The sequence below is a fragment of the Pelecanus crispus genome, chromosome 11 (genome assembly GCF_030463565.1).
Source record: "Pelecanus crispus isolate bPelCri1 chromosome 11, bPelCri1.pri, whole genome shotgun sequence".
In the NCBI taxonomy this organism is placed as follows: domain Eukaryota; kingdom Metazoa; phylum Chordata; class Aves; order Pelecaniformes; family Pelecanidae; genus Pelecanus; species Pelecanus crispus.
In genome coordinates, this window is record NC_134653.1 from 5,088,086 (window position 1) to 5,109,443 (window position 21,358).

General features: G+C 42.4%; 1 protein-coding gene across 1 annotated transcript in view; it reads right to left on the reverse strand.

Moving 5' to 3' along the window:
* The window catches only part of SDK1 (sidekick cell adhesion molecule 1), a 417,731-nt gene that overhangs the window by 39,721 nt on the left and 356,652 nt on the right, over positions 1–21,358 (reverse strand). The window contains exons 30-35 of the mRNA XM_075718433.1: positions 18,003–18,204; positions 15,879–15,982; positions 14,061–14,131; positions 7,501–7,636; positions 5,540–5,599; positions 3,415–3,516 (exon numbers count right to left, since the gene is read on the reverse strand). Of these exons, the coding sequence (XP_075574548.1) occupies positions 3,415–3,516; positions 5,540–5,599; positions 7,501–7,636; positions 14,061–14,131; positions 15,879–15,982; positions 18,003–18,204 (675 nt within the window). The remainder of the gene's footprint in view (positions 1–3,414; positions 3,517–5,539; positions 5,600–7,500; positions 7,637–14,060; positions 14,132–15,878; positions 15,983–18,002; positions 18,205–21,358) is intronic.

Genomic DNA, 21,358 nt, shown 5'->3' on the forward strand with positions numbered 1-21,358 from the left:
AACAGAGTCTTAATTTCAGTTGAGTAGAACAGCACCTCTGGTAGCAGCTGCATTTAGGGCTGGGATGAATATCAGTACCCAGCCTCTCGCTGAACACTCACTGCCTTCCCAATCAAAGCTGGCATCCCTGACAGCTGAACTGTTAAATGAATTAACTAGGTGAGAAGGGGGCTTGCCGACGGGGCTACGACTCCCTTCCTAATTTCTGCAAGAGGCAGCTTTCAATTTTTCTGTCATTTGTTGGGAGATGCACATGGTTCTCTAATGAGCAGGGCAGAGCTGCAGCCACCTCTAAAAAGGCGATGTTACGAGGATCTTCTCATGGTCTGTGGAGGAGAGGGCTCCAGATGCTTGAGGCAGGTGGGGGAAGCACACTGGTTCTCTTCAGACTGAACAGCAGCGCATCCTTCCCAGCTGCACTGAGCGCAAGAAATCCCAGCCCGCTCTCCTGGCACAAGGAAGAATTGCTCTTCACGTTAGTGAGTTTTGCAAACATCCAGGTAGAACTCAAAATGCAACCTTTGCCTGGGGCTTTGATCTTATGGGCTACTGTAACAAGAAAAAGGTTTTGCTCCGCCTGTAGCAAAAAAAAACCCCAACCCCAAACCCAAAACACTTGCGTCCAGCTCCCTTATTCACCAGACAAGTCAGGATACAGAGGTCTGTTCCTCATGTCTGGCCTGTTGCCCACCAGCAGGTTGTTCTCTCCCAAAATTTCCCCCTGCCCATCAGTCAGAGCCAAGTGAGACCTGAGCGCTCGGGCTGCCCAAGGAGGCTGTTGGCTGGGGTACAGCTCAACAGCATGCCAGAGCTCAAGAAAATTCCCCATTTGGGTGCTTTTTACTTGTTTGATGGCAAAACTGCCAGAAGGTTGGTGTTAATGGCATTTTTTTTTTTTCCCCCCAAGTTTGTCAGGAGACTCCATTGTCTACTTGAGCTTTTATTGTAAAAATCCAGATATGATGACAGGAAAATCTTCAAATATAACAGGGGAGAGCGCAAGAGGGAAGGAATTACAGACACTCCTCCTTCTGCAGCGCTCATCTGGCAGCACCAGACATAGAAGCTGAACAGCACATCAACCATCAGCATTATTTCCAGGTGCCCCACGCTGTACGAAACGCCCACCAGGACTGCACAGAATCGGGTATTTTCACTGAACTGGCCCAAACCCAGCACCTTTCCCCAAAGGCACATGCTGTGTATTCCTTTTTACAACCAAGAGAGGAATGTTCTCGCACCTACCAGAATTACTGCAACCCTTACGGCAGAACAAAGCACTGTTTAACAGTACTGAGATGTAACTTATCTGGGGCCTTCAGACCAGGGACTGGTCCCCTGCAGTCATTTTGTGTTCAGTGCTATGCCTGTGTTGCCAGCACTTGTTCTTTACTGGGAAGGTTTTCTCTATTTTTAACATGGATGCCCCATTGCTGAAGCTAAGCAGACCCATTTTTTTCAGCTTGCTGCTTAACTGCCTTTACCATGAGTAAGAACATCAAGCAAACAATAACAACAAAAACTTGTATTTCCACAGCACACTTTAACTCAAAGGTGTCACAAATCAATTTAAAACTTAAATTGCAATACCAGCTCCAATCACTTTACTCACAGTATAAATCACAGCCAGTTCTGGAGGTGGAAGAGGCAGTTATATAACAAAGCGTAATAACTTCACACAACAAGAGCGAAAATCGGCAGGAAGATCCTACATTCATCATTTCTACCGCATGAACCTGGCTTGTCCCTAACCAGAGGTAAATCCAGTATCTCTAAAAAACCATCTGAGTCATGCTACAACTTCAGATACAGGAGCCCTGCCTGTGAAAGAAGGTCTCCTGGATATCTCAGTTTCCTCCCAAGTTTGGCTCCTTCCATTGCCCTGTTCCCTGAGTTACAATAAGAAAGACCTGGGCTGTGGGATTAAAAGACATGATGTAACAGCATTCACTTGTTTTCCCCAGCTGATTTTCTGTGCCGTGTACATGTGTATAAATGCATGTGCTGGCTCCATTTGCAGCAGTGAGATATTTAGCTCTGAGACAAAAATGTATTTTGAAGCCAGATACAGTTGGCTCCACTCGGGGCTTTCTTTGCTGCAGTTGCAGAAGTAAGTTGGAGCAGCAGCAAACTAGAAAAAAAAAAAGTAAATATTGCCAGCTGTCTCTTCAGAACCATGCTGCTCTGATTAATTTATGATGTTTTCAGAGAAAGATAGTGAATGTTACACCATATTTGAAATGAAAAGGTTAAGTAGAGTTTAAAAAAAATGTGCAGTAGAGTTAAAAAAAGTTCTTTGCTTAGTTTTGAGCAATAGAATATTTAATGAATAATAATAAAATGAATTAGTGCTGGGTTTGATAGCTTCTACATCCTAGCCTTGAGACAGAAGAACAAAAGTGTAATCAGATTCGTTCACAGCGGCACGCTGAACAACAGGAGGGTGCGTGTCGCCTATTCTTGTTCTAAGCTTCAAAAGATGCTGCTGCAGAAATTAATACCATAACTAACAGCATTTCGGCGCCAGCCTCTCTCCAGCTGGGGTCACCATAAATACGGCACCACCATCGCGGCTGTGAGAAAGACATCAGCTATTCCAGTCCTGCGCTTCTCAGCTAGAGTTACTGAGAAGAACAGACTCAGCTGTGGGTTATCTCGGCTCTGCAAAATCACCTGTTTCACAAAGCATTCAAAGAAGTGTCTAGTTAACTGTCTCGTCCCAATTTCTGCCTCCAGCCTTCCAACGGAGGGATTTTGAAATGATCAGTGAGTTACATTTCATAAATACAGCCTGGATTCATGCACTAGATCCATAATAAATAAAGGCATGAATAGTGCCACTGACCCTCAGCTTCTGTAGAGCCTGGATGCACGTATAGAGCCTGCATGTTCCTGAGAGTAATCATCATCTGTGCCTCCAAAGATAGCATTAAACTGGACACAATGTCTTCTCGACTTCAGGAGCATAAAAATAGAGCCAGGTGTGGTGCACAGGCAATGTCTCTACACAGAGATCTATAAAATAAAAGATGCACCTTTCCAAGTCTCCCTTGTTTTGTAGTTTTGTTTCTTTTCCCTTGTGGCTTTCCTGTGCTCCACTTTTCACTTCTTTAACTTGAGTCAATTTTTCCCTCAAGCTAATTTGGTACGAACAGTCATCCTCCTGCAACTCCAAAAAATGTTTTCTCTGCTTTCTTTCAAATGCCCCTTCTCCCTTATTCGTGGCTTTCAAATGACAAGAAACTGTCAGTGCCAACCTATTCCAGGAGATGACACTCCCAAAAACTGTCAGTGATCATGACTGGGGAATTTTTCAACTCATTCCTTTCCTGGAAAAATATTATTATCTGGAGAATATTAAAACATGTCAGTACTTTAAAAGAAACAAAATTAACTCATTTTCCTTTTACCTACCTGCTTCGCCCACAAACACTTCCACTGGTGTGCTGGTAGGGCTCTCACCAATCACATTGTATGCTGTCAACAGTACTTCATATCTCTTGTATTTCTTCAACTCTGAAAAAGTAAAATGTTATAGGTACTTATTTATACTGTATTACAGGTACTTTTTAGACTCCATCACCTCTTTATCACCAGACTTCTGTCTTGTGAAAAACAGCATTAAACAGTACAATTAGTGCAATCTCTACTTCCATCCTTCCTTAATTCACACATCACAGCAGGACTTGCATAATTCTGAAAGATCTTTGCAATGAAATGGCAGGATTTTCCAGTGTTTCCTCACAGTGTTGCTCCAGTAAGAGGAATCATTCCTGATGGGTAACTAGCTAGAGGAACTAGCTAGGTCATTCTTAGTGACAGAAAAAGGCAGGACTTTGCTTTAAATGTTCAACATATGAGCTCCTTTTGAACTCTACTGGTAGGAAAGAACATGGCTTCAAGCCTTTGCCTAATCCTAGGGACTTTCATCCAGGGAGTCATTTAGCAACTGCACTGCTCACGAACGTCACTGCTGAAGCAGGCTGCAGAAGATCTGCAGCGGGGAATCTGGAGTCCCGTTCAAAGTACTGCATGGGTATCTTTCTCCTTCAAAGTGACTGCAGCCTGAACGTGAATCGCAAAGAGAAAGGAGAATTTTAAGTCTGGACTCCATTTGGCCACCAGGCAACCAATTTCTTTGCTGACTTATAGAAACTACTCTGACAGATGAGGTAGGCAAGCGAGAGCAGTATAAAAAAAAAAAAAAAAATCTAGAAAACCATAATTGTATGAGGGTAATTAGTAGATGCAAACGAGGGTGGAGTAGAATCATGTCAATGTCATTAGGGGAGGCAGCGCCTGAGCAGTTTCATTTCAGATTTTGCATTTTCAGGATGAAAGAATCAATCCTAACAGAAACATTTATCATCTAAAATATTTAACAGTGAAATTAGAGTAAGAGAGTGATCAATAATATAAATTGCTGTATTTAAATGAGCATTGAATTGATTAAGACACGCATGGCCACAGGTCCAAATTTCTCCCTTTGCCAATAATTTTCTCTGCTATCTATAAATCACACAGTGCCCTTAAACTCTGTGGCTGACAGTATGCCATCGGTTTGGTAAGGTTCAATAAGCCCAATCATACAGGTTCATCTAATTTCAGTTTCACAGAAGTGTTTACAAGTGTTGTGCTCCTATATTTGACTCAGAGTCCAGCATTATTCCCCAGTCTCAGGCTTACTGAAAATGGTGTCTGATACATCACCAACTTTTTGATGTGATACCACTAGACTCAGACGGACTGCAAAATACGTAGCAAGCAGATCAGCAATAATGATGCTAAGTTTGTAAACAAACAAACAAAAAACAGTAAGATATAGAGGATATAGTACTGGGCAGCTTGTACAGGGAAACGTTAATTGCTGCCATGAAAAGCGACAAGGGAGATTTTAGTGTTAACTGGATGTGGAAGAAAATGGAACACATGAGAGTTCATGCCTGCAAGTTTCAGTGGGGATAGGGCTTCTTTTTTTTTTTTTTTTCTTTTAAGCCCTTCACAATCTGTGACTAAAAAGCCTTGGGCAAAACCTATCTAGTGAACCATCATCACCACAAAGCAACTTGCCTTTTAAATCTGTCGAATGCTATTTTATTCATTTCCAATTGAAAACACCTCTGGAGATGCACATAAATTTATTGGGCCCTCTCTAAACTGGCCTCCTACTCCACGGAATGCCTGAGCATCGCAATGCTTGAATCATAGGACTAATGATGTGATACAGCTAAACTCGGATGGACTGCAAAATATGTAGCAAGCAAATCAAAATTCATTTAGCATCAGCAATACTGGGTTGTTACAGTCAATAATGTTTTACCTTCCCAGCAGCCACATTTTTACAACAGCTACCTACTTGTATCATCAATGTCTCTTGATGTAGGGAAAGCAAAGGCTTAAAGAAAAAGAAACTCAAGAAAGCAGAATCATTAATCTGTGTTGATTTCTGCTAGATCCACTGAGGAGAACCATAGGAGTTTGCCTATAGTGTATTTTGAACCATTACAAAGAGTCTCATCTAAAGGCAATGTGCACTTACGTGTTAATTCATACGTCGTTAATGCAGAGCTGCTGTTCACTGTCTTGAAGCTGCTTTGGGCTATTCAGGGCAAGCAAAGCAGAAAGCTTGTTACAGTGCAAGGAAACAGTTATTGCAAATGATGTACAGCAGAGACAGAGGCAAATGATGCAGCGCACACATACACAGTTTGAGCTTTAGGACTATACCTTGAAGGGCAATAAAATCACATCACTCTTGTAACACATCAAAGGCATCTCACTCACACGGGGCTGTTTCATTTCCTCCTCAAACAGAGAATCTCACAAATATACAACACAGAAATGTTCTGACTCCTAGACTAAATAGAACAAATGAGCAAAAAGGAAACAATTTCTAGGGGGGGAAACTCTCAACGCTGTATGACATCTTTATTTCTCAACATTCAAAATTCAAAACCTGAAGAGCTGCAGGGTGAAGACTTGGAACACGGGCCACAAAGAGCGAACAATTACAGTAGGACAGGACCTGTTTCTTTAAATGTGTGTTAGATTTCCCACAGTTTCGCTTATAGAATTCAATATTCCTGCTGTGAGCCAATTGTAATAATATGCTAAGATGTGCAAAACCATAGGTCAGTGAGGAACGGAGGGGTACTAAAGTGAGAATTGTCATATTATGAGGAGAAAGAGGGAAATTTTTCTCAAAATACACTTGTCTCCACCCCTTTCTCTCTCTCTCGACTCCCTGGAGAGGTACAGCACACTTTTTTCTACTCTACAGCTATTAGGAACGTAGCTGCAGGGCCAGCCAAGAAGAAGGAAGAGAGGAAACCAGTAGGTTTCACAGGCTCCCTGGCTTGTGAGACTACAGAGCATCCAAAGTCATTATTTCATGATAATATACATAGTCATTCAGCTTTCGTCTGGAAAAAAATCCCGCTTATGCATACCTACACCTATAGGACCTTTACATCTCTACTCCGTCCTGGTTAAAACTCTGTACAGCCTGAGAAGTCTCATTCAGCACTGACCGTATAAGTGAGGTCAGAGTTAGGTGCTTATGTTATATTTAAAGCATCCACTTTTTCCTCACCCCCACAAAAATTACTCTTGCTTTTGTAAAAACCACTTTTACGGGTTCAGGGAAACATGGAAGATGATGTAAGATATTAAAATAGTCTCACTCAACCCTATCCTGCTGCTCTTAGAGTAAGTATTAGCTTATTCTGAATATTCCACTGACATCAAACAGGACAAAAGCTGGTCCCTCTGTGAGCATGTCTCGTTGCTGGACCATATCTGTCAGGCTATCGTGTGCTCACATCTTTGCCTCCCATCATCTTATTCTGCCTATTCTTCCCTCTGATTTCCTTTCTAGCCTTTGTCTAAAAATCCTTTTCATTTTTCTATTATTCCTCTCCCCTTCCACCTTCTTTCCATGTCAGCCAAAACCCCAGTGACTAACATGGAAAGCGTGCACCTTAAAAGTCTTGCTCATTTTTGCTATTTTCTTCCAAAATAGGGACAAGCACTTCGAAACGGTAAAAATTCTATTTAAAAATTCTCCTCAGCTGTTTTCTTATACTGCAAAAAGAAAAACAAAATGTCAATTACAAAAACTATTAAAAAATAGCAAGAAAGAAAAAGGTTCCCAGCTGAGGAAAATGAAGCGTCTCTCTTTTTTGTCTGATGGCAGAACAAAGTATGCCGGGGTAATCATGAAATGGAGGTAGCAGAAAGCAGGAAATCAGAGGATACGTGGGGGACAGAACATCAATTCAAACATGCTGGCATAGATTAGAGTGCACCATTACAAGCGACGCTGATCAGAGTTATTAGCATTTTTCAGCATCTTCACCCTGATTGTGTAAAAGCTAAATTATCCTCAGCACTCTTAGACACAATTGTGTGTTATTTCCATGGGGCAAGAGGGCATACAGTGTCTGGCATAACGATGGATTGCCATTCTGGGATATCATATGGTCCAAAACACAGGCTTACGTGTGAGCTCTGCTCTTAAAGCTGAAGGGTTCTGGATGGTTTTGGATTCTGTTCCAGATCCGGTGTCATAATCCAACTCCCGATAGTAGATTCGGTATCCCAACAGCAAGCCGTTTAGACTCCCAGCTTTGGGTGGCTGAAAAACATTCAAATTAAGAACAGACTTGTTAAGATGTGCATTGCAACAAACACATCACAATGGGCAACAGCTGACGCTGGTCCCGTGTGAAGGGACACAGTGCTCTCTGGTGAAAGCAGCCATTAATAATGTACAGGGTCAAAGGTGGTGTAATTTGAAAAACACAAGTTAAAGGCAGCTTTGATGATTTCACTCAGCTGTGGCAATTACAAAAGGCTCTTTACTTACAAATTGACACCTGATGCACTACACTAAGAGCTAAGCTCCTTTCCTTCTTGGTCCACAGAAACTTGTGTGTGACAAAGAATATAAAAAAGCATGTCCCTGAAAATGCGTGTTGCTGGCCACCAGCAATGGAACAGCAAAACAGTATCTCACTTCTTCCGAGATGAAAAGAAATAAGTTATTTTGTCAAAGACAGAATTTCTTTTGTGGCTATTTTCCTGTGTTCATAGAACATTTTTCATTTGGCATTGTTCAAAAAATGGGTAGACGTGGCACTTGGGGACATGGTTTAGTGGGCATGGTGGTGTTGGGTTGATGGTTGGAATGATGATCCTAGAGGTCCTTTCCAATCTTAATGATTCCTAGTTTTACTTTCATTAAAAAATAATCCAGCCACCAAGCCAGGAAACATGAAATTAATTATTGCTCGCCCCTTAATTGGTTTAGTGGTGGACTTGGTAATGTTAGGTTAATGGTTGGACTGGGTGATCTTAAAGGTCTTTTCCAACTAAACGATTCTATGATCAGTCTTTCAGTAAAATAGAATCATAGAACATTAACATTACCAAGTCCACTACTAAATCAATTAAGGGTAGAAAAGCAACCCCATGTCTCCTGGCTTGGTGGCTGGATTATTTTTTAATGAAAGTAAAACTAGGAATCATTAAGATTGGAAAGGACCTCTAGGATCATCATTCCAACCATCAACCCAACACCACCATGCCCACTAAGCCACATCCCAAAGTGCCACATCTGCCAGTTTTTTGAATGCCTTCAGGGATGGGGACTCCACCACCTCTCTGGGCAGCCTCTTCCAATGCTTGACCACTCTTTCCGTGAAGAAGTTTCTCCTAATATCCAATCTAACCCTCCCCTGACACAGCTTGAGCCCATTTCCTCTCATCCTGGCACTAACTACTTGGGAGAAGAGACCAACACCCACCTCACTACAACCTCCTTTCAGGTAGCTGTAGAGGTAGCTGTAGATCAGGTCTCCCCTCAGCTTCTTCTTCTCCAGGCTAAACAACCCCAGCTCCCTCAGCCGCTCCCCATCAGCCTTGTGCTCCAGACCCTTCACCAGCTTCATTGCCCTTCTCTGAACATGCTCCAGCACCTCAATGTCTTTCTTGTAGTGAGGGGCCCAAAACTGGACACAGCATTCCAGGTGCGGCCTCACCAGTGCCGAGTACAGGGGGACAATCACCTCCCTGCTCCTGCTGGCCACACTGTTCCTGATACAGGCCAGGATGCTGGTGGCCTTCTTGGCCACCTGGGCACACTGCTGGCTCATGTTCAGCCGGCTGTCAACCAGAACCCCAGGTACTTTTCGGCCAGGCAGCTTTCCAGCCACTCTTCCCCAAGCCTGTAGCGTTGCATGCGGTTCTTGTGACCAAAGTGCAGGACCCAGCACTTGGCTGTGTTGAACCTCATCCAGCTGGCCTTGGCCCATTGATCCAGCCTGTCCAGATCCCTCTGCAGGGCCATCCTACCCTCGAGCAGATTGACACTCCCGGCCAATTTGGTGTCATCTGCAAACTTAACTGAGGGCACACTCAATCCCCTTATCCAGATCATCAATAAAGATATTAAACAAGACTGGCCTAAAAACTGAGCCCTGAGATATACCAGTCACCAACTGGCTTTAACTCCATTCACCACAACTCTCTGGGCTCAGCCACCTGGCCAATTTTTTACTCAGCAAGGAGTACACCTGCCTAAGCCATGAGCCACCAGCTTCCCTAGGAGAATGCTGTGGGAGACAGTCTCAAAGAAAATAACAATGATGAGAAAATAACACTGCATTGGTGTATTCTGGCTTTAATTAAGAAGATGAAAATAGCTCTAATAGCCTCAGAGGGGCATTTAGAGAGGAGTCACAGTATGATAGACTCTGGTGTGTTGCATAGGTCCAGTCCCACAAGCAAACTCAGGTCTCCTCCATAACAGCTTGGAGCAGTACGGTATGTATGGCTATTGGGCTGGCTCAGATATGAGTTTTTTTTCCTTCTGCAACATGCTGGAAGATGCTCAAAGACATAGTACCTCAGCAAGGATTCTTCAGCAGCCCCTCACATCTTCCCTCAGATACAGATATACAACCAGTACACTGAAAAGAAGATTTTTGTCTGAATGGCTTGCTTAAATAGAGACAAGCAAAGGGATCCTTCGTGTTTGGGGGAAAAAAAAAAAAAAAAATTACTTTCATGAGTCTAATACAAGCTAAGAACTGCAGAGAAGAAAAGATGCCCTGAACCATTTATCTTTTAAAGATTCTTGTACTGAAATTTAAGGGGCTGAAAGTATAAATGAAAAGGATTTTAATGATGATCTCGCCTTTAATCCAGAAAGATCCCTAGCAGTCTTGAGAACTTTACTAAAGAAAACCTTCTGTCCATTGTGGAAAAATTAACTGCTGGTGTAAAACACTGTCACAATAGAAGATAATACCACATGTAATTTTAATGAATAAAGTAAGAATATTTTTAAAGGAAAGGAGGAAGATATTTGGTAGTAACCTAGCATTCTGCTTCCAGAAACGACACGAATTTTCCATTACTTCATTATGCTGGCAAGAGGAGAGAGAGCCCTGTCCTATCTCAGTGCAAAGGACTTGGCTTTGGGTGAGGGCTGAAGGAATTAAGTAGAAAGACTGCAGTTTATGGAAAGCAAAAAAGAAAAATTATGTGAGCCAGAGTATAAGAAAGCTGCACAGCTACCAGGAAAAGGAGCAGAAACTGCTCCTGCAAGAAGCCACCACCTTTTGCGGTTGTCCTGCCCAGAGCCTGCTGAAAGCAATCCAAATAGTCCCAAGATCTTGCTGTACTTGCTCTGCATGGTTGGAGAACCTCATTCATCATTGTTTCATGTTCATTATTGTGCTCCATCCTTTGGGGAAGCTCTGACCACATTTCACTATTATTCAGCATCTGCATTACTGAATGGTCTACGGTTACAGGATTGTGAGGGACCTCAAGAATCAAGACTAGGCCCTCAAGACTGCAGAAAGTCAGCTTCTTAAAGTCCTTTTCACAAACAGAGCAACCTCCACCAGAAAACAAGCTGATTTTTCTGCTTCCCAGTATTCCAACTGGAAAGCTGTTCCAAGCCTCACTACTTGGGTGGTTAGAAACCTTCATTTAATTTCTAATCTAAATAATTCATAGCTAGTTTATAACCATTTGTTCCTGTGCTAAGATTGCCTTTTGGGTTAAATTATTCTTCTCCCTATGGGGTGTTTACTCCTGTGATGTATTTTAAAAAGGGCAATCATATTCCCTCTCAGACTCCATTTTACAAGGCAAATAAATCAACCTCTCACACAACAGCCTTTCCCAGGCTCAGACCGAGCACCTTGTTCAAGGGACTGAGCAAACAGACCAAACGAAGCGACAGCCTTCTCCAGGGCTGCCTGATGACATGATCGCTCATGGACCGGCTGAAACGTCCTTCTCCGCAAGGTGGAGAAGATGAGATATGGTTCACTGGCAATTACTAGTATATCTATCATGAATTTTTTTTTTTCTTTTCCAATCTTCTGACTCCTCTTTTGTTTTCTGTGTTATACTGAAGTTGCTTTAGCTCTGATGGTGCCCTAGCAGAGAAGGGCTCCACAGCATGGCAGCATCTTTGCCTCCCTCTGTCCTGGCAGGGAGGAGTCACAACGCAAAACATGAGGACTGCCTTCTCCAGAGACAGGGTCAAGGGAGGCACCGGCCCACCGAGATACGTCTTGAGTGCATCACCACAAAGGAGAGAGGCTGCAAGAAAACAAAGCCTATCCAGCATGGAAACAAACTTCACACGATGAAAAAAATACTGTGAACATTACATAGATTTGTATTTCAGTTAATTATTACCTAGGAGGAAGGTGTTCTTGGAAATATTCAATGTCTTTTCCTATTTTAACTATGATTTTTTTTCTTTTTTTTTTAATAAAAAAAAAAGTTGAGGTGGAATATCCTACAGAATCTTAAACGGAAAACACTGCTGAATCTGAGAAAGATACTGTTACTCCCTGCTCTGCCATAGAACTGCCTAACAGATAAGGCTTAATTCCTCATTGTGATATAACACTGATTTGTTGATAGCAAGCATTGTTTTCTCATGCTTTCATGTGATTCTCCATTTTTTCCTTCCTTTAAATTAGGACAGGAAAGCTCAGAAAATAAATGGCTTGAAAACTGTCTTTCTCCTTGCCATGGAAATGATGATTCTTTCCTGAAAAGGGTACTCTGCTAAAAGGTCAGTTCTTCCCCTTCCTATCTGTCTTTCATGGACAAAACTCTGCTTTTGATGTAATGGATTATTTAGGATTTTGTAGGAAGGCCTGAGGGACCTGCTGAAATAGGTAAAAAGATTATGAGTGGCAGCCCGTAATGTTGTACAGAAGTAAGAGAAACATTTTTGTGCTGTTTAAAAATAAAAAAAAGACTAAAATATAAGTTTGAATAATTGTTATCTCTAAGGTAGAAGCAGAACAGTACATGATCCTGATGTTAACTGTAACATCCTCCCGAACATCTGAAATAACCTTGCATTATTGATACAACAGACCTCAATGGAAATGACTTATTTTCTTCCTACTTTAAATTTAAAAATAATGGACTGATTGGACCAAGCAGCTGAAAGCACAGACAGTGCATCTAGAGTTTGTTTTGTGAATTATTAACACAGCTCAAAGTTAAAAATTTAGCTTTGCTTGGAAATCTACTCTCCCATTTAGGTTGACTGCTGTTTTCGGTTTACATTATTTCTTAGACACTGCTGTGAAACCTCCTCTTAATTGGAGGCTATTGTGGGACTTGAAGATTTTTGTTTATTTGAAAAATATAGTATGGCTGAATTGCCAGGACCTATTAATATACATGTAGTAATGACATATAATCGCCCACAACTCCCTTGAGATGGCTCTGGCACAACAACCCCATTTCATTTTCATGAAATAAAAAGCATCCAATTACCTAAACAACCACCTATTTCACATTAACTACACGCCAATAATCAGTCAATTGGGGGAATGTTTATTTCTGCAGTGCATCATGCCTCACATCCTCTTTGTCCTCTTTTTGTATACCTTTTTTTCTTCACTGTGGGCTTTATTTGTAGGTGGGGCAGTAGATTTACATCTCTCCGTAATTCTTTTGGTAAAAATGTTCAACTTGTCTTCTATTTGTTCAACATGCTGTAAGCAATGATGTTGCTTAGTATTATGCTGCGTGAACTTGGGCCAGCAACCCAGCAGCACAGCCAGGCGTATTTTTAAAGTGCTGCTGCATAGCAATAAACAGACCCTCATACTTACATTTTTTTCCAAAAATGCAAGGAGCCCCTTCTGTACTGTAAACACGTATGTACATTTTTCACTATAATGCAATCTGTCCAAAGTTATCCTTATTATGTGTGTGGGACATTGTCTCCGGAGCAGGGCGGGCAGAGGCTTTCCAGGATAGGTTACGGATAACGTGCAGTACCCCACTGGGTTCCCTCTATTAATGCTCACTCTGCAAAAAGAAGCCTCAGGCGCTGGGTCACAAAATGTTCCAGCATCTCCCAGGAGGCCAGTATTGAAAGATAAAGGAAGGCAGAGGAAATGCCTATATAAAACACAGACTTGGCACGAATACTTTCACATCCAACTCAGAGATATTATGGAGAGCTCAAACTTCCTTTCTTTTCTCTGAAGAAATCTCAATTTTTAGCCCTCAAAGAGCCAAAAGAGCATGTGGAGTTCCTCAAAGGCATGAACAGGATCTCGGGCACAGCATACGCTTCTGATTATTTCAGCAGCTGAAGGAGGCAGTATGCGATGTGAACGAAAGCGAGCTTTTGATTACCTGATCTTTACCAGTGCTGCATTCTGTTGAATGTTTTCAACGTAAAGATGCATGTCTACTGATATCAATGAAAGGACAGGAGAATCTGTACAAGTAATGATCTTGGGCATCGCTACAGAAACTCCTTTACCTCCCAAGTTTTCCCTCATGGGGCACAAAGTAAAAGCGACTGCCAGAAATTTCGATCCATCACTAAAATATATGTCTAGATCAGGAAAATAAGGAAGTAGCTGCAGTCCTTCAACTTTACTACAGTACTTCCAGCTTGGGAAAACGTCCCTTGCAACGCACCATTAAGGTCAACAAGTCAAAGCAACCAAAAAAATTGTTCCGTAAGCATCAAAATTTCTCATTTTACCTACCTGCCACTGCACAAGGACAGATGAAGTTGTGTGGGGAGTTACTAACACAGAACTGGGTGGTTCACCTGGAACTAAACAAGAAAAAAAGGTAACCAAAGCAGTTATAGCAACAGGGTGAAAAGCAGGTAGCTTTTATTCATCAGATTCTCTTTCTTCGCTGCCGAAGAAAATCTCCTATCCCAGCTACTACGTGGTCTCAAAAGCAATGCGGCGGATATGAATATTGCAATCCAGGCAGAAGCCAGCCACTTCTCGTACATCTCTTGCTCTATCTGTGGCCTTGGCAACTTGAGCAGGAATAAGAGAAAAGCCAAGGGCATAAATCTGAAGGAAGCTGCAGCATGCCAGTCGCTCACAAACAACTGGATACACATTTGAAAGGAAGTTAAACCAGCTGCGTGCGCGCTTGAAAGTACGAGCAAACTGCTCCCAAATTTTCCATGGTATTTTTGCTGCAGTTGGGGCAGGCCACCTTGTTTTTAGGAGTCTGTGTCACTTATTCACATATTTTTTTAGTTAGGATAGCTTGATTTACCATGGGTTAACCCATTCCTGTGCCCACGGTCTATAACATACACACACACACACTTTAGCAGCTCAAATACGAAGAAGGGAAGGCTTATCAGGAGCTGACAGCTCTCCACAGTGCAATGCTCTAGTGGCAGCACCAGGTTTGCTCAGCGGAATAAATGTTCAGTTTGTTAAGGAGGTGAGAAGACTTCACAGTGTTTCCCTGTTGTGTTGTGAGGAGGCCAAGCATAAATCCGGATTCACTGTAGCTAAATTCAAAGAGAATTGAAAATAAAATTTTAAATTCTGAAACAGTGAGTCAGTGCTGCCTCATTAGTACTGGTTACAGCCTGCGCCAATACAGCAGCTGCTGTTGAGGAAGGTAGGGAGTCAGGATGTCTTTAAAAGGCTTCTAGGCACATTATTCAAGTATTACATGGGTTCTTGTTTAACTTGGGATATTCCTGAGCTCTGTCCTCTGTTTTTCTGATTTCAAGATTACATTCTTTAAACATTCCTTTGCAAAACTGTCTCCTATTTTTATATCTCAATGTCATATTTAACTAGTCATTCCTTGCGCTGTATGAAATATTGGCTAATTCCTAGCACCATATATATATGTATCCCAATATTACCCCATTTCACAGGCTGAGGGTAAATACTGATGCTTTTTCACGCTTTGCAGCGTTCCTTTCTCCATTCGAGACATCAGAGCTACTTCGGCATTCAGGCATTGACTTTATACAATCAAGGAATTAGAAGCTGATCTCTAAGGCTAAAAATAAAAGCCTTGTCAATGTCATTCACAGTTTATTAGCCCTGATCTGCAGGATTAAACGCTCATGTTTCCAGGAGCTTCATATTCTTACTTATACCTCAGCAATTTTGCCGTATTGCAGACCGATGTGGATTCTGAGTGAAAACAATTGAAGAAACTTCTTCAAATATATGCATGGTTCTACATTTATTTTTAATGATCTCTTGTAAATTATTCAATTTCTGCAAAGATAATGGTTAGTGCAGAGTTTGGAAGCCAATCAAATGGAGTTTAATTCCATTTTGAGACTCCTGAAAGTATGATTCATTATCAGAGGGCACAGCAGGACACTTAAGGCTGCCTGTTATTAATTCAGCCACATCTCATTACTACCTGTATCAATCTCCTATGAACAAAACTGCATTGGATGTTGAATTTTCACTCCACTGTCCCAGTGGAGCACATACTGCAGCGGGTCCAGCAAACCTAGGAGCACTGGGGAGCGCCCATCCCACGGCGATGCCCCCCGCGTCCCTCTCCTCCTCACTTACCATCCTGCAGAGTTGTGACCGCTTCGGTCTCCGCGCTGAAGTCACTGTCTCCGATATCGTTGGTTGCTTTCACTCGCAGTTTGTAAGAGGTGAATGGGTTCAAGCTGTGGAATGCAAAAAATAAGGCTGAGGGACGAAGTCTCGCCACATCATCACAACTTGCCTCAGAACAAGGCTCTACTGAGAACCTGCCCGTTGGCAACTAAAACCATTGAGCAGTTTGCCTCTTCTCCACATTGCCTTTTCTTTGCAGCCTCCCCTAGCCTCCTCAGGACATGGGGGTGTTCGCACCCCTGCTGCCATCAGCACCTTCTCAGATTTCCATTGGCTTGAGTTCCTGAAAACACACATGGATTCGTAGCTGAATCGGGCTCCAGAAAACAGCCATGAAGTTGCAGTTCACGGAGCAGCCTGCGACTGGGGCTTATTGGAAAGGACAAGATGTGCTGTTATCCGAGTTGTGCATGGCTATGCGAAACCTGGCTTTCAAGGTGCTTTGCCTGAGATAGCCTCAAAACAGATCTGTGGGTCAGCTCATCCTCAGTGCACGGATGGGGATGACAGGTAGAGAGGAGGCAGGTAACGTGCCCAGGGTCAGCCAGTGCACAGCAGGCGCTGGAATTCAGAGCGCCAGCCTTCTGACTAATCCTCTAGACCATACCGTTTGATCAGTGCGTTTTATTCCTACTGAATTTCAAACTAATGCTATTACCTGGATTTTTTAATAAAGACAGTGACAACAGGTTCCCTGCAGCTCTTTTATCTACACAATGCTTTAAGATATGCAAAGAGTGATTTCCAGCTGACATAACCTTAGCAAAGATTCTTCTGTCTTGGCTTGGCAGGGAGAAGGTGTGGAGGAGGCTGCCTTTTGAGTCACATGCAGAGAGGCTAGAAATGCAGAGCTGTAAGTTACAGGGGATTTAGCTAATTAATTGGTAGTGTCTAGCCATCAGCTGGCAGATGTAACACTGACTACAAACCCAAGTAAAGTTACTTGTAAGGAATGATTAAACATCAAGGGATAATGCATTCTTATGGGCAGCACTCTCGCATCACGCATGTACTACGCTTCTGAACTTTCAGAGGAAAATGCTTTTAGCAAGGGGGAGAGGAAACCTTCTCAGTAGTTCCACCCTCTTAGTTACTTACCTACAGCAACTTGAATAATTTGAATCATCTTTCTTGAGCTTTTGTTTTCAGTAATGCCAATGTCAAGTCTAAATGACATAGTTGGTTTCCTTGCTTTTACAGGTTTTGACTGGAAAGATAGCGGGCATAATTCAGGGTGGGTGTAACACCTCCAAGGTCAATGAATCAGGTCTATATTTGTACCTATAACTGTCAAGTTTTCTTTTTTCTACACAGTTAGACAAAAGGATAGCAATGTATCTGTATCTTCTGGCACATGACCAGTGAGCTGCCGTATAGCATAGCCACTGATGTTTTTATAACAGAACTGAAAAATCTGTATCTGAATGCTTTGAATACTTGATTCTCCAAAAGCTCGCAGCCTTTTAGAAATAATCTGATTTGTACTAGCTGGTCAATAGAGGAAATGGACAGCAAAACAAGTACCTTCTCATAGACATTCAATTGCTTTTGCAGATGTTACAAGGACTTTAATTACAACAGCATCGCTGAAGATATAATGAAGCCTGAATAACAAAGTTTAAACATTCTGATGCTATCTATAAACTTCAGCATGGAAAATACAGATAAAAATGCTTCTCATTTCATCTGGAAAAGCTTATGTAGAGATAATTGCAATGCAGCACTGAGAATGGATTTTAACATCAGTCACTACTGAAAGGATTTTTAACTAGTTGTATTTTACAGAGTATTGTGTAGCTACACACGGTTTAGCCTGAGTAGTGTTATCTACCGAGCTGAGCTTTCAGGAAGGGCTTCAAAAAGATGCACTGCAATCCAACTTTAATTAGATTTATTGCATGACCTTCAGCAAATCCCTCAATTGCTGTTCATAACAGCACCTCTAAAATGGGAGCAGTGACCTCACTTAACCTCTCTCCCCCCAAAAGACTGTGAAGCTGAGTGATGCTTTCTAACTGTTGGAAGCGGAAAGTGTGGGAATTTCTATGCTAGCCTGGGTTCATACGGTACCTTTCAATAATGCAGGATGTTGCCTCATGGCTGATGGAAGAGGAGTAGGTTTGCCAGTCTCCATTTGGCAGTTCTCGCACTTGTACTGTAAAATATCGTATTGGTGAAGATCCATCACTTCCAGGGACCCACTTCAACAGCAGACTCCGTGACGACACGTCACTCTGGGGGGTCATCAGCTGCCTGGGAGGTGCTGGTCGTTCTGCAATTAAACCATAATTTGGTACTGCTTTGAGAGGAAATTCAAGCTAACATAAAATGTGACAGCCCGATGGGATTTTCGTGGTGGTAATGCCACAGAAGACAGAACTTCTGGGTTTGCCCCATGAAGTATACAAGCCATCCCATTTCTTAACCTTCTCCTGCAAAGAAGAGCAGTAAAACCAATTCTTCTCTCCGTGGATAAAAGGTCACCGCTGAATATACACTTTCCTAGCAACAGACCTCAAACTTGGCGGGGCCTCAGCCTGGGAGGTTAAAGAAGAATCAGTAGGACCAGCAGCCAAGCAAACCAAGGAAGTCTTTAATGAAACTCAGCTGTGCTTCCAGCTGCAATTGCTCTTTTGACAAAATTTACCTGTAAACTAGTTCACTTTTTAACTTGCGCTTACTACTTGGTACCACGGGACTACATTCTCTCTGTGCTACATAGCATCTTCTTCTACCAGCTGCTCCCCAGTTGAGGCATGAAGAAGAGGAAGGGATGAGCTGGAACAGGCTGGTGTGTAGCAGAGTCCAAGCACACAACTTAGAGCCAATCTAAATTCCTGCACCAGTTCTCTCTGGCGAGGAACTGGGAGCCATCAGCAGCTCCTGCTGCTGCTTCCAAACCCCAGCTTGGAGATCGTGCAGAGCTGGGGCTTGAGTACCTGCTGCAGTTCCCTTCCAGACCTCCCCAGTTCTTCCCTTCATACCACTAACCTTGAACTTGCAAAGTCAAACCAGCCAATGCTGAGGGAGACCTCTCCAGAGTAATTAACTGTACACCTTTTAGATGAGGCAGGGAATGGTAATGCAGGTGTAAGCATGCCAGTCCCCAACTGCTTCAATATAGATCTCCTTTCCCGTCACTGTGTCTCCACACTCCATCGATTTCAATAGAGAAACTCTATAGAGTGAGGAATAATTGTTTAATTGTTTATCATGAAGATTATTGATTCTGATTAAAATGTGTGGCATGTAATAAAGCAGAAATTGATTGGAGACACCGCAGTGACTTGCTTTTGAGAAGCAATTCAATTCAATTTCATCAGCACTTGTTTCCATAAACACACCTCTGCCTGCCCGATTCCTCACAGATCTGTACGGCGAGCACTTCATTTCCTGGCCATCCCCTACAACCATTTCCTGTATGTTTTGGCATTTCTCTGCAGCATGCTCTTGCTGACATCAGTGCCCAAAGATTTGTAAGCTATTAGCTGGAGGAAGCCCTCGGTGCTAGCAGCCTGCAAGCCGGAGTACAATGCAAAAGGTCAATGCCTTACACTGACAGGCTGAGACAGGTATTCAGGGTTATTCTATCAGATGAAGCGAGTGTCGTGCAGGGATTTAATACTCTCTGCTGATAAGCTTTAACCAGCTTGCAGTTTTGAGCAGGTCAGATCTTGCACTCAGTCTCCCATGATTGGGTTTCCTTCTGTTGCTAATGGGAGATCTTCAAATCTCCTGTATTGCAAGATATACTTCCTGACTGTTTGTACAAAACCATTAGTATAAAGAGTTTATTTATGGGAGCTTAGCCACAAGCAAATGCTAAGGTGAGCTGTTTGTGCAGGAATGTAAGGCCAGGCCATATGACTCAATGGACTCCTTTTAATTTCTCGCTACATTTACATGTCCTGACTCAGTTCTGCCCTGATCACTGGTGTTAAGTATTCTGAAGGGTATTATACCACTACGCAGATTCAAAGCACTACAGAGGAATCTCTGGAGAATATGGCTACAATACAACTTGGGATCTGTAAATCACAGGTATCATTGTAAAATGTAAAGATTTATATTGGGGATTACCCAAGGAATTTAAAAGGACAAGAGTGACCAATTTTGCTAATTTTCAAGGGAATTTTTGTGCCTGCCTACCTTAGTATCAAGGACTACAAGGACATTAAATGCATTTGTATTAACGGAAATGAAGTATCTCTTCACTCTAGAATATTTATTGTCATGTATACAAGTTTCAGGTTTGTTTGTTTGTGTACTTGTTAGCAGAATAGCTGCACTGGATAAATGTCTTTATCATCTCCTCATATCAATCTTGCTGATGTGAGATTACGCATTCTTCTCTCTACACGTTACATATGGGATCACTTCAGTTAACTCTCAGTGCCTTGGGACTCAGTTCCATAGCATGCATAGAGACACAGTAGAGCCATCCATCAAAACGAGAAAGGGTTCATTTTATACTACGACTTGCCTATTCAAGATAACCCTGAAGCATTGATAGCAATGAGGGATCAGTGTTCTGGCAGTGGAGCTGGGAGTTCTGTCTTGAGCTATTGTGTATCCAGCAACAACTTGTGCACGCTCTGGGAAATCTGAGCGTATTTTATTGAAAAGGAGAGGCTCTGAGTATTCACTTTATTGGGCATGGTGGGGTTTTTTGAAACTTCCACATGTTGGACTTTAAAATTCCACTTTGACAGCAATCAGACAGGGGTGGAAGAAACCTTGAGCTGATAAATCTCTTTGATGGACAGTATCTTTAGTAGAGGCACTTTAAGTTTCCTAATACAGCTCTGGAGCTTCTTTCTCTGAGGACTGCGCTGTTATGCACTGGGAAGGCTTCACATGACCTGGAGAGCTATGCCACTGGGAATTTTAACACCAGGCAGACAGGCCAGAAGTAGTTGAAATGCAGCCCACAGGTCCTTGCTGCTGGTGGCTGAACATCAGGCCAATATCCTCTCATTCTTAGAAGCGTTATAGGAAAATAAGGAAGAGATTATGGGCAAAGAGCACGGGAAATCCTTACTCTTGTACCAGATGATTTGCAAGGTGTAGAAAGGACTTAAACCAAGAGATTGCTTAGTAGGCACATTTTAAGAACTAAAAGTAAATATAATTGGTTGTATTATAGTGCAAGACTTGGGCAAGAGCCAAGACCAGGCACACAAGCACATGCAAAAGTGTTAACAAGTAGTGGAAAGAAGTTTATGGAGGTCTGCCCTAGTTACCTGCTGAAGCGTGCTTCTCTCTGAACTGTGATTTTTATAAATCACAGGAGTTGCACAGTTCTCATTTTTGAGGGAGAACTTTTCTTAAAGATCAATATCCAGACAGCACAATGGGTCAGAGCAGCACATGGCACAAAATCCAGTGATGCACAAGGGAGTGATGCTGGTAAAGTTACCCTGGCT